The sequence below is a fragment of the Verticillium dahliae genome, genomic scaffold (genome assembly GCF_000150675.1).
Source record: "Verticillium dahliae VdLs.17 supercont1.1 genomic scaffold, whole genome shotgun sequence".
Classification (NCBI taxonomy): domain Eukaryota; kingdom Fungi; phylum Ascomycota; class Sordariomycetes; order Glomerellales; family Plectosphaerellaceae; genus Verticillium; species Verticillium dahliae.
In genome coordinates, this window is record NW_009276921.1 from 410,281 (window position 1) to 422,686 (window position 12,406).

The 12,406-nt window shown below is 55.0% G+C and overlaps 3 protein-coding genes across 3 annotated transcripts; 1 reads left to right on the forward strand and 2 right to left on the reverse strand.

Annotated features, from left to right (window-relative positions):
- Positions 1–2,647: 2,647 nt before the first annotated feature.
- On the forward strand, positions 2,648–3,338 carry VDAG_00121 (uncharacterized protein; the record flags this gene model as incomplete). Its single annotated transcript, XM_009651498.1, has 5 exons — positions 2,648–2,704; positions 2,773–2,893; positions 3,016–3,047; positions 3,101–3,182; positions 3,259–3,338. 5 exons carry the CDS (start codon positions 2,648–2,650, stop codon positions 3,336–3,338), a joined length of 372 nt encoding a protein of 123 aa, XP_009649793.1.
- Positions 3,339–7,067: 3,729 nt separating this feature from the next.
- Positions 7,068–8,761, reverse strand: VDAG_00122 (histone H1-binding protein; the record flags this gene model as incomplete). Its single annotated transcript, XM_009651499.1, has 4 exons — positions 7,068–7,379; positions 7,433–7,784; positions 7,838–8,085; positions 8,135–8,761. The coding sequence occupies 4 exons, from the start codon at positions 8,759–8,761 to the stop codon at positions 7,068–7,070; spliced, it is 1,539 nt and encodes a 512-aa protein (XP_009649794.1).
- A 614-nt stretch (positions 8,762–9,375) lies between these two features.
- On the reverse strand, positions 9,376–11,325 carry VDAG_00123 (GTPase-activating protein gyp1; the record flags this gene model as incomplete). Its single annotated transcript, XM_009651500.1, has 4 exons — positions 9,376–9,668; positions 9,733–10,598; positions 10,656–11,110; positions 11,165–11,325. The coding sequence occupies 4 exons, from the start codon at positions 11,323–11,325 to the stop codon at positions 9,411–9,413; spliced, it is 1,740 nt and encodes a 579-aa protein (XP_009649795.1). The 3' UTR covers positions 9,376–9,410.
- Positions 11,326–12,406: the final 1,081 nt, after the last annotated feature.

A 12,406-nucleotide genomic window follows, 5' to 3' on the forward strand; every position in this document is an offset into this window, starting at 1 on the left:
GGTGCTCTCACCGAGCCATCCCCACAGGTAGCCAGTGCAGCACCTCTGAACCTAACTGATATAGATGTGCAGTAATCTGTCAACAAACAAAGACCAGAGGGTGGATGGAGAAGCGAAGACTCCCGAGACGTTGTTGTGTCCGATGTCAGATGGTCTACTGGTACATGATCTCTGCCGGACCCAAACTCAACCTTGGAATGGCTATCGTTGTGCTGTGCAGATTTGGGGTGGGACAAGAGTGACGATGCCGGCGACAAGGCCAGGGTTCGCAGAACCCCACCCCTGTGGCTTGTCAAACAATTGACTGGGAGGATCGATAGTTCTAGTACAGACTGATGCGACCTTCCCCCTTCCACGCCCAAAAAGACGCACGTCAAGATCGTGGTCAGGTGGCAGGCGGAGGCATTGTGAGAGGCAAATCAAGTCCGACCTACTCACCAGGTCAGCCTACCTTAGGTTAATAAACGGCACATGCACTGTTACTACGAGGTCAGTGTTGGATGTGGGGTGTGTAGTGTTGAGGGTGCCTGAATGGTCAAATTGTCGAAACATGACGCTGCATGACGGCTTGCTGGAGGGGATGCATGAAGCCCGAAATGGCACCCCGACGTGTAGATCATCAACATCTAAGCCAGTTCAGCAACCTATACTCAAATCCCGCGAACCCTTACCAGAAGCATGTAAACTTGTGGTGCCTTGAGGTGCTGTGCCACCTTTTGGCATGGAGGAAACGGCAAACAGGCCCACGTATCATGTTGGAACCCAGGACAAGCAGTGAGCAGGGTAAAGGATGACAGCGTGATAGGTGTGGCAGATTGAATATCCCGCCCTAACAACGGGCCCCTCGAAATCATGTCGCACGCCGCGCCGGTCTTGTGCTGTGCCGGTGAAGGCTTAAAACAGGTCAGGCAGGGGAGAGACGCAGCAAGGTCAATGACAGCTCGATGACAGGAGGCGACAGTTGCAACAACATGGACTGCCCACACCGGACACACACATGGCATAACGGCATTTGTTCGTCGGGACTCGCGATTGGCTCGCGAGAAGGGTTGCTCCATGTTTCATGAAGCATGCTGAGATGTTGTCGTGATGTGAGGGAAGGATGCATGACAGGTATACTGCGACTGAGGAGTTGGCGGCGTGGAGGGATTTCTGACAAGGAGCACGAGGGGCTCAACGGGAGACCCCCGGTCCAGGTTGGACCGACCGTCGCTCATCGTTCGTCCATGGATCGCGCGGTCAGGTCATAACCCCTTTTTGGTCTGGCATGCGAAGGTTTGCTGCATGGAGCTTGGTCAGCCAGGTCACTTGCTTGTCCAGTCCAGGCGGTCCCGAATCTCGACTCGCGCATTGGGTCTGATGGTGTGTGCCGCAGAGTCAGTTAGAGTCATCAGTGGATATTGGCCGGTCATCGATCGAAAGCTGTGGTAAGGTGTCGGGACGCAGCCACACGAGGCCGCCAATGATGGAAATACCCACAGAGTGCCAAACAACCCGAAGAACATTTGGGCGGTGGAGCGCAATGAGAACGCTCCCTCGCCGTCGAAGGATATCATCGAGGTTGTGTGTGGCGCTTGGCCCAGCCCCCAGACCGTGCCATCTTTGCATTCTAACATGGGCCGTAAGGGGACCGGCCGTGGGACGGGCTCAAGATAGCAGTGACTAGTCCGTATAGGGTAAGAAGCAGTGCGTGGATCCACGCCCAAGAGGCCGGTGGTGTTTCAGCTGAAGTCGCGGAGGGACGAGTCTGGAGGGACGAGTCTGGAGGGACGAGTCTGGAGGGACGAGGTAATGAGGCCAAGTCCAAGCAAGGCTAAAAGATGTTGAAATGCCAAGATGGGTGGTCCTTGATGTGCCTGGATGTCTTAGACACAATGTATTAGGCCTGGGCCCTCGTTCTTGTCTTTGTCCTGTCCTTGTCCTTGTCCTTGTCCTTGTCTTTGTCCCTGTCACTGGGGTCAATCGGGCCCGGGCGGGAGACCGCGACGATGACCGTGTCATCCACTGGTGCGGTTGCATGGAACATTCATGCGTTGGGACTCGTCACGAGCAGCCCTGGCAGAGATCTTGTGGTGGTGGATGCGTGGATGCCATGTTGGACCTGGGTAGATGGGTGTGGACTGAGGCGACACGACAGAGGGGTCGTGGTGGGAAGGTCTGGGGAGTGAAGGACGTGGGATGAACAGAATGGACGAGACGACACTGCAGCGGCAATAACAAAGAATAGGTAGGCACTTCCCAGGGAGAGACAGATGGGGGGCAGGATGTACCTGCATCAGTCGTGCCTGCCTTACTACTTGTATGTACCATGTACTATGCACGTACCTACCTTACCTAGGTAGGTCGGTGAACAAAGGTGGACATGTGCCTTCCGCAATGCTTGTGGCCTGCGAGTGCCATCCAAACATTCAGAAGACGATCTAGGCACATCACCTTCTCCAACAATTCCTTCATCTTTCAGGTCCTGGTCCAGACACTTCGATGATCAAATGAAATCACTTTGTACGGGCCATCACGATTCCTAGCTTTTCCGCATCAGTCAGTCGGATGGCGACGCTGGCTGAACTCCGTCTCCTTCCATCACCTGCCCTGCCCAGCCAGCTGGTCTGCCCGTTAGCCCACCACATCGAGCAGCTCCACAGGCAGCATGGCGACTTCGGCACCCATTCTTTGTCCTCGTCCAGACCTGCGACAGGAGAATACAGTACAACACCAATGCAGACGACTGAACATCTCAGCACCAAAATCAACCTCTGACATGGCCCGACACAGGGCCTTGGAACGATCCCTGCGATGATCGCCTCGACCCGAAGCGAACCAGCCCCGACTCTCATCGCCGAGGCCAAGGATTCCGTGACGAATGAATGCCTTGCCGGCTCTACCATGTACCAGAGTGAGCCCCCCTCCCCCCTCTCCCCAGTACTCATGATTTGCATTGGTTTCTGCATTGGTTTCATCCAATCTACCCCTGGTGCTGCAGCTCACCCCATTGGGACAACTTGTCCGGCCACTGAGAGGCCAAGCCCATGGCCACAGGCAAGACCACGGTACCATCACGATGTACCGCGATCCCCGTACGTTGTACGTGTTGGCAGCTCAGACCTTCTTCGCCCTGGAGCCCGATCAGATGGACCTATTCACAGCGTCTGCTGCCACTCGGCCAGGCCCTGTGCAGCCCGCTCGTTCGTGTTGGTTCCGTCCCGTCTTCCGAGCCTCTGCCCGTCGAGTTGACTAACCTTGCAGTCCGCTGACACTTAGACAAGGTCGGGACGCGCCTCGTGCCAAACATGCGTTCGCCGCTTGCCCTCAGCAACACTAAGAAGTCCGCTAGTGATTAGTCCCTCGACCCTTCGTCTATCAGCGTGACCTTTCTTCCGATGACCGACCGCTCTACTACTTGAGCCGTTGATGGTCAAGAGTCTCCCCTTCGATTCAGGACATACCATGCTGTCATACCAACATACGAGTCAGCTTGCGACGATCCGCCTGCGGCCTCTATACACTGTATACCGACTCCCCCGTATCTCTGTTCGATCCACGCGTAGTCCGATAGAGACTACATGCCACTCACACCGTCTTTTCCAGAGCGCGGGCGATGGCGCTATAAGCCCATGGCTGAGGATCGCCAGCCTGCGTATCTGGCCAGAGCAGCCTACCATCACGTGTGCAGGCTTGCGCAAAGAGACTCAGTGAGCTAATTCATGTCGCCAGTGGCGAAATATCGACGACCCGTCGTGGCTGGTAGATGATGCTGCCATGTCCCTCTGCATTCTAAGCCCGGTTGTCGAAAGTACTTTCAAGTGCATGTTGACCTCAGAGCGTCCCATGCATACATAATCTGCCACACTGCTGAATGAGCTGCCTCGCATTCGGTCGTTCTGACGATGTGGTTAAGAGTGACTAGCTACAGGTTCATAGTCACCATACAGCGGCGGACTGCCAGACGACATCCGCATTTTAGGTGCTTGGTGGCGATCATTCACCTACCCCCAGAAATCGGGAGTGCTGACGTTCCGCTGCATGGCAGGAGGAGGAGGAGGAGGAGGAGGGGCTGTGCCCCTCTCCCTCTGAAGATACCGCCAGACCATAGCCGCGATTTGGTAGTAAATGGCAGCAGGAAATGGTACGATTTCATGGTTCCAGACCTAACTATAGTAGGAGGGGGCGGGCTCTTGGTAAAGGAGTTGCATGTTCACCAATAGCGCTGCTGGTCAACTACCTGCTGTCGTTGACAAAAAGTACAAGGAAAATACTCCTAGGCAGGCCTTATGACAAGCATTCAGAGCTCTACGATTGGATCACGAGGCGAGCGTCACATAGTGAAAGATCAACACGGCTCCGGCACGTTGACCCCGACCTGGCCGATTACTGGGTCTCGTCTCAGCATTGTGTGACCAGGGGGGGAGTGGTATTGAGGGCGACTACAATCATCACTTTGATTGTTCAGTAAGTAACTTTCATCGCTGACATCTCAACGTGAGTCAAGCCTTGAATGAGTCGTGGCCATGCGACGGTATGCGGAGAACTCCATTCGTGACGAAAAGGGCTGCGTTGTGTATCATGTCACTTCCGTATGTCTTTCGCCGAGAAGATATATGCACCAGGATGCGCAGGTATATATTTTGTAGATCAAACCTTTCTGAGGTAGCCATAATCATATGTATGCAGCCTTAAACTCCATAGCAAGGCACAGACAGACCTTCATGATTGATGATTTGGAGATATCTTGACCTCCCCCGAATCCGAGGCTGTTCGTTGCACGCCACCGGACAGCAAGGCGCGACGAAATTTCGAACACGTAATAGCGAAACTTTTGGCGCCTTAGATTGGGAACGCTCTAGAATGACCATTCTTCAGCGGATGGTGTCGAGGAGCAGGCAACGTCTTCTAGTCATAGCCCTTGAACCTGCGCAAGTGTGCACAAATCAGGCACTTCTCACCATCAGCATCAACAACGTCGTATTGCCCATTACTCACGACGAACACACTGCTCTTGATTCTCTTTCCCATGGTGATGGTGACAGTTCGGTCTCCTCAGATGCAACACATGGCCGCTGGGCTTACATGTATGCCGTGCCATGCGACCCGTCCTTGCACATCCAAAGTCTTGCAGCTTGATTAGTATGGACGATTGAACAGCACTCCTCGTTTCTTTCCATCCCAAATTCTGTACCCAGTACTTTTCAACAGCACTGGCGATGCTACGTAGAGCATGTATTCCCGAGAAAGCTTGTCTGTCGTAGTATCGCAGATTACACTCTGCAAGCTACCTAGCCCATGCTGCCGTCACCCGAACGCAACCTCACACGCGAGCAGCCCCTCAACGCCCCCTGGTCCGCGTAGCACGACAAAGAAAGCCACGAGCGACGTCTGGGATATTCTGGAAAACGTCAGGACCGAATTACTCAGTGTCAAAAGTCAACAATTTCCGCGGAAGCAGGGCGAGCACACACATACGCGCGAGGCGGCCCGAATTCAGCACACCCCAATCACATCCAAAAGAGTGATGGTAACACACGTTGAGAGCTAGAAGCCACCCCCTATCCAGCAAACGGGATATTTTCCGACGCCCGGCTGTGTGCCATGCGACCACCCTGCGTGCAACATGTCGCCCTGCCCCCTAGCAGCCACGTCATCCCCACCACACGCCGCGGCTGCGGGAGGGTTCCGCCTGGACGCTCCCCGGTGAGAAGGACAGAGGGGTTGTGGTACGTGATCGGAGGCGGGCGGGCGCCGTGATCACCCGCAAGAGAGACGAAGGTGAGAGAGGTCTGAGCTGGTCATTGCCATGACTGGGGAGCACTCTACCACCAGGGTGACAACAAAGGAGGGTTCCATCCTGCGAGACATGGAGCACACCGGGGAAAAGGTGTTCTTCCCCTGGAGAGATGGTAGGGCTATTGCTGCATGGCTTGCCGATCTCTAAGGACCGGTGTTTTGACGTGGAGGGCTATTGCGATGCTGATATCTGACCCGAGAAGGCTTTGCGTCCCTTCGTGGCCGAGAAGAGAAGTGGCAGGGGGGTTGATGTCAGGGGTAAAAACTCAATACAGGTCCTGGATCTGCCGAAAAGAGCGTGACGACCCAGCACCAGCTTCGGGAGAGGCCCGTGAACTAGCGAAAGTCTCGTATATTGGCCTTCGCAACTTGACGCCCTGATTGATCGCTTCATCCCACAGCTGCCATCTGACCTCGCGGTGGACGAGTCAACCTTACCTCGCCAACCATGTGGTCTTCACGAGAACGATTCGTGTGGCTTCCCTGGCAAGGCACAGCATGCAGCAGCGTGACTCGCCGACCAAACGAACTGCAATGTTGGTTGAGCTTGTCGAATCCCATTATTAGGCGTTTCATATCATCTGGACGGTACATGCATATGTGGCGGACTGGCGAGCTTGCATATCAGCCTCAGAAAGAACACTGTTCCAGTGGTGGCCTACCTCAAACCCTCAAACTGAAACGACTTTGTCTTTGATACTGCTATGCCGTAGACAGAAATAAACAGCCGTTGGGCGTCCTGCTTCCACCCATGTCATCTCAAGAGACGAATAGAAGGATGCGAAGGAAGAAATGGCCTGATTTGCGCATCAGCCAAAAGCCTCAACGAATATGAGTATCAGGCGTTTCCAACACTTGCACGAATGCCCGAACGAGGGCGCCGTTGAAAGATCCCAGACCAAGGTAGGTAGATATTGTAGACGACTATTGACGCCTTCGGGGTCTCATGCTTCAGTCTAGCCATCTGAGCTGACCTTTGAAGTATGCCATAACTTAGGCCACCAGACGAACAGGGCACAATCGTGGTATCGAACAAGCCTTCACATTCAAGAATCATGTTGCCTATTTTGACCCGGGACCTAGCCTCTTTCCCCGTGAGATCGCTTTGCAAAAAGAACCAACCTGCGTTCACCGTCTCGCGTGCGCACTGCACAACAGCCCAACCGTGACCCAGCCTACCTTGGCTTTCCCAAAAAGTAAATTACAAATACAATGCTCACCTCTTGGGAGAACAGATGGAACAGAGCGGTCAGCCTCAATCCGCCCAAGTTGACGGACAGTGAGCGAGCTCAAGCTGCCTCCTCCACAACCTTGGCCTTCTTGGCAGACTCGTCCGACTCGGCAGGTTCCTCGGCCTTACGCTTCGTACCGTTAGATCCGCTGCCATTCGTCTGCTCAGCAGGCTGAGCGTCATCGTCCTTCTTCTTCTTTCGGACCAGGCCAGTGAGATCGGTCGCGTTCTTCTTGGCCTCTTCGACGCGAGCTTGCGTCTCAGACGCGGACTCGCCCAACGCTGAGCCCATGATGCCCTGGATGGCAGTACCGGCAGCTGCTTCAAGGGCAGCTTTGAAGTCGACTTGAGGCTTGCGCATCTCGGTGAGCTAGCATGAGTGTCAGCATAAGTGTTGAAGCACAATTTAGGAAAAGTACTTACGCGTTGCTCCATGTCCTCGATGATGTCGCGAACATCGCTGATCTGAGCCTTGGTGGCAACATTCTCTTCGGGGTTCGCCATCTCAGCGAGCTCAACCTCTTTTGCTTGAAGCTTCAACTTGGTGCTTTGAATAGCGGCCTCCAATTCTGTGATGGCCTCTTCCCTCAGCTTTTCGTCAAAGGGCGCCTGCTCGCCTTCGGCAGCGCCGTCTTCCTGAGTCGTAGTGGCTGAGGCAAATTCTAGTGCAAGAGAGAGCTTGAAGTGAGCCTCGGCAATGACCTCCGATTCTTGCGGGTACAGCTCCTTCTTGAACTGCAGAGAGATGCGAGAGTCGCGAACGGCGGCGGGGAACCTAGGTTGGGAGTCAGGAAGAGAGAACGCCGCGTTAAAGCATCGACAACGTACCTCTCGTTCTCCAGCGAAATCTCGGCGAGAAGGTCGTGAGTGTCGGCGAGGCGCTCCTTGACGTGTCTCAGGATGCCGCTGTCGCCCTCAGAGACCTCCTTGCCCTTGCTCGGGTCCTCGCTTTCTTGTTGCTTCACTTGCTCTAGTTTCTTCTCGAGGGAGATGCGCGCCATTTCGAGTATGTCGAACGCAGCCTGCAGATCATCCACCTCCTCCTCGCCGTCCTCCTCACCTTCACCCTCGGCGACCTGCGCAGGATCAATACACGATCTCGCGACTACTGAGAGCAAGACTTACCTCATCGTCCGAGTCCTCAAAGTTCTCGTCACCCTCAAATTGAAACAGGGGTTTCTTGTTGTCGACCGTTTCGGCCTTCTTCGCGCCATCAGTCTGCTCAGCGACGGCAGCAAGACCCTCCTGTGTCACCTTCTGCTCTTCCGTCTTGGCATCCTCTGTCGCAGCAGCCTCGGCCGGCGCCTCCTTGGGAGCTCTGGGGGCCTTGGGCTGGGGCTTCTCGACCTTCTTGCTGGCAGCCTGACCACCGAGCACGTCGCTCTTTGTCTGGCCGACCTTGAAGAGTGTGCGACCGTAGAGGAACAGAATCTCGGCATTGTCGGGCTGGTTCTCTTCGCCGTTGATGTCGGCCTGCAGTTCAGCGGCGGCGGCGAAGGCTTCGGCGGCGTCGTCGTACTCCTTCCGCGCGTACATGGCCGTCGCCTTGGCGGTTAGGTCGGCCAGGGTGACCTTCTTGGAAAGAATGTCGTGGTCGGACTGCGCGCCGATGGACGAGGGTGTGCTCGCGCCCGTCTTGGCCTCGTCAATGATGGCAGCGACTGCTTCGTTGATGGGAGGCAGGACCAGAGGAGCTTCCTCAGCAGGCACCGGCGGCTGCTGCTCTTGCTGCTTCTCAGGAGTATCGGCCATGATGAAATTGTCGATGGTCGTGGGGTATGTTCTGCGAAATGCGATAGCGGTGGAGGTGGATGAGGAGAAAAACTCGTGCTTTCTTGATGAAGAAGGAAGGAAGGAATGCGAAGTGGGAGGTTTGGGTTTGTGTAGGTGTAAGGTAAGGTACCTAGGGTGATGGTCTGTCCCAGGGTGGGCAGATCTGGGCGCAATTGGCTTTCAGGCTCGGTGGAATGACGCGCTAGGTGAAGAGCTTCTGAAGCTCAGCTCGACGCGCACGCGTTTGATTGGCGGTCAGGTCCCCTCCCGTTGCTGCACGTCAGCCAGCGCAGCAACAGCAGGGGGACATGGGTCTTGATCCTGAATCGAGGCCTCGCGTGGAGGGGAGGGAGGGGCTCAAGGGCTTTGCTCCTTTGAATAGTCCACTTCTCACCAGAATGCGCCAGACAGCCAGCCAACCATACGACTAAACCGCGAGTCCACTGAGAGGCAACCCTCCCCTTATTCAACCAAGGACCTCATCATGGCAGGACTACAATTCTGAGTGTCTGTGTCACCGGATAGAGGCAGGGAGTCGCAAGGTCCCTCCTCGCCTCTTCACAGGGAACACTGCAGGCATAGACAGATATGTTCATCGACCGAGGCGGATTATCGTCTCAATACTGCATTATAATTGTAAACTTGTCGAAGGTGCTCGACTTGTCTGACCTCGCAAGTGAGCTGACGAGCCCTTGAACAGGCTCTGCCATATGAATGCCTCACTTAGAAGCAGTTCAATGTCCTTCTCTGTCCACGACTTGGTGGGCAGGCTCTGAAGGAACATCATAATCTCCTGGAAGTCCATTTTGACTAACTTGTCCGACCACTTGACCAGGAATGCCGCACAAACATAGAGGTGGAACTCAGAGAAGCCCTGTTCTTCAGCCTGTGCATGTCTCTGTTAGCCCGTTCATTTCTCAAAGCAATACGTGAGAGGAAGCTGTCCTTACCAGATATGTGTCCCACATTCGAATAGTATTCTTGACGCTGATTTCTCGCATCAGAAGACAGTTCATCCAGCGAAAACTAAACTGGATAAACTCGACATTCTCCTTTTCGAGATGCTTCACAAGGCTCCCGTCGATACGAGCAGTCAAATCTCGCAAGGCCGCGACTTGCCTCTGGATGCCAGGCTGTGCCACGATGTAGTGGTCCTGGATACCATCCAGGAGCTTTGTGAGACACCAGAACGAGTCGGCTTCGACCGCGTCCAGCACGGGCTTTGGCAACTGACCTGGGTCCATGCCACTCTCAACGTTGGGATCCCCAATGTAGATGCCCAGGAATACCTGCCAGAACGGCGAGACCAAGTCGTTGATGCCCTGCACATAGCCGCTTGCGGGATGTCGCACGGCCCACAGATACAATATCCTTTCCAACGACCGCTGTGTCGCCTCGTAGCTGTACAGTTCAATATGCGGATTCGTCCTAGGCACGTCGATGCTGATCTGATGCCAGATCGCCTCATCGAGTCCTCTCGCCTTACCCGCCGTAGAAGGGTTTGTACCACCGCGCTCGAAAGCCTGTCGCACGCCGTCCAGGTACTCTTTTCGCTTCCTCTCCAGAGTTGCCACCCGCCTCTCGCTATTTGCTGGGAGGTAGCTGAGCAAGAGCTGCCATGTCATGGCCCGAACCTCCTCAGGAACACCCGACCAAGCTAGCTGACGAAGCTCTGCGATGGGTATCGTTGACGCCTGAAGTATCTTTTTGAATTTGTTGATACGGGTGATCCGCGAGTTGGCTGCATCGATTTCCTTGGGGGTCGCATTGACTGCAGTTGGAGGGTGGTTGATCAAATGAAGGGCATTCGCGGGGTCTGGGCGAGGTGTTAGAGCCGTTTACTACTAGTATCCTCTTCGAAACACGACGATACCTTTGAGGATGTCCTTGTACTGAGGCCGAAGGATCTTGCCCTCGCTTTTTTTGGGCATGGGATACGCTGGCGCGGGTCTCTCGATGGCGATATCGCCACTGCTTGACAATCGCCTGCCGTCGATTCCACCAAATGACCCCTCTAGCGCTGGAGAGAGGAGGCTGCCGTTGCCATCCGTCCTCTGGGCAGCCATCTTCCGCGTCCTCCTCTTTGTATTAGATAGGCTGGGAAGGCCAAAGTCGTCGCCGTCGTCATCGTCGTAACCCATCATCTCATCTTCTTCATCCGCTTTCCAGTCATCATTCGTGTTCGAGAGAAAGTTCATATAGGTTCTGAATGGTGGCGACGAGAGCCCCGGAGTCGGTCGCGAAGAAGAGGACACATCGCTTGTCCGGGCCTTGGCCGATTGTGATGAGGGTGGTGTCTTGGGCCTCGACGACGAGCTAGAGAGGTTTCTGCCGGTACCCTTGGTCAGTTCTGCAGGGTGTGAGGTATGCTGGAGTACCTACAACGAGTCAAACTTCAGCATATCGGCGTGGGAGTATGCCGCGCCGACCACCATGTTGGGGTCGCGAGCGGGTTTCTTGGACGCATCACCGCGTTTTGGGGGGTTCCAAAAGGGCGATGCAGATCTAGTAGGCGTCAGTAATGTCGACAGTAGTGCAGGCATAAGAGTTGAGCGCACTCTGACCGATCTGTCGTTGCGACGAGAAACCAAAGTCAGCAAGTGGTGTTTCGTTTCAGAAATCTGGTCATGGTCACTCTGGGGAGGAGGGGGGGGGACGACATACCGACCTGGACCATTTCCTGCTGCGGGGCAGTCAGTAATGCGCAAAGCAAGAGGAGACAGGAAATTGTGCTGGACTGACCTGCTGCGGTGCCTTCTTCCCACTCCCTGAAGAGGAGAACATCGTGTTGGCGGTGCTAAACCAGGTGTGACATGATGCGGTGGGGAGATCTCGAGTCCTTCTGTTCCCCAGCGACAGGTCCGAGGACGGGTCTCTTGTGTCACTTGTTCCAAGGCGCCACTGAACTGCCCACCCACTCCCGCTTTCAATCGGTCACGTCACAGCCACATCCCTCGTGGCTGGCGCACTGACTAAGCTGGGGGCGTCACTTCCCCTTCCATTCGGAAGCTACCTACGAGGCGTACGTCTTCAATCGTAACAAGTCAGTTTCTTTCAAGATGTGCTCCGCATTCTGGTGCGTCGAACCTTGTGTTGATCGCACGAGCTTCTGAGACGGGTCTTTTTGAATTTGATGCAAATACAGTTCCGCCATCCCCGCAGCAAGGAGAATGTAGCGAGCCGCAACCCGGAGAATCCGAAACACGTGACCAGGCATTAAAGGTTCTCCCTTCACCTCGTTGGACAGCTTTAGAGGTTCTGATTGGTCAGTGGTTTCTTCAACCGCCCCACTGCCGACATGTTCTTCCTTGGGCCCCAGCACATTCTGAGGGAGGCACGTCAGCCCAGCTACCTGCCTGTCAGGACAACAACCCATCGACAGCACCATCTCTTTGCGGCTTCCCTTTCCCCTTATAGTTCTTTACCTTCATTTCCTCTAGGGTTCTTTTAATCGCGTATCTAGAAGAACTGTCTGTCAGCCCAGGATAGCTTACTAGACTCACCCCGTGTCGCCGCGATGACGGAACCGGAGAACTTTGAGGACGATCTCTTCGCCGCCGTGTAAGTCATTAGACGCTCCTCCCGCGGTACCCATCGATCGTGGTGGTTCCAGCAGCGTTCTGA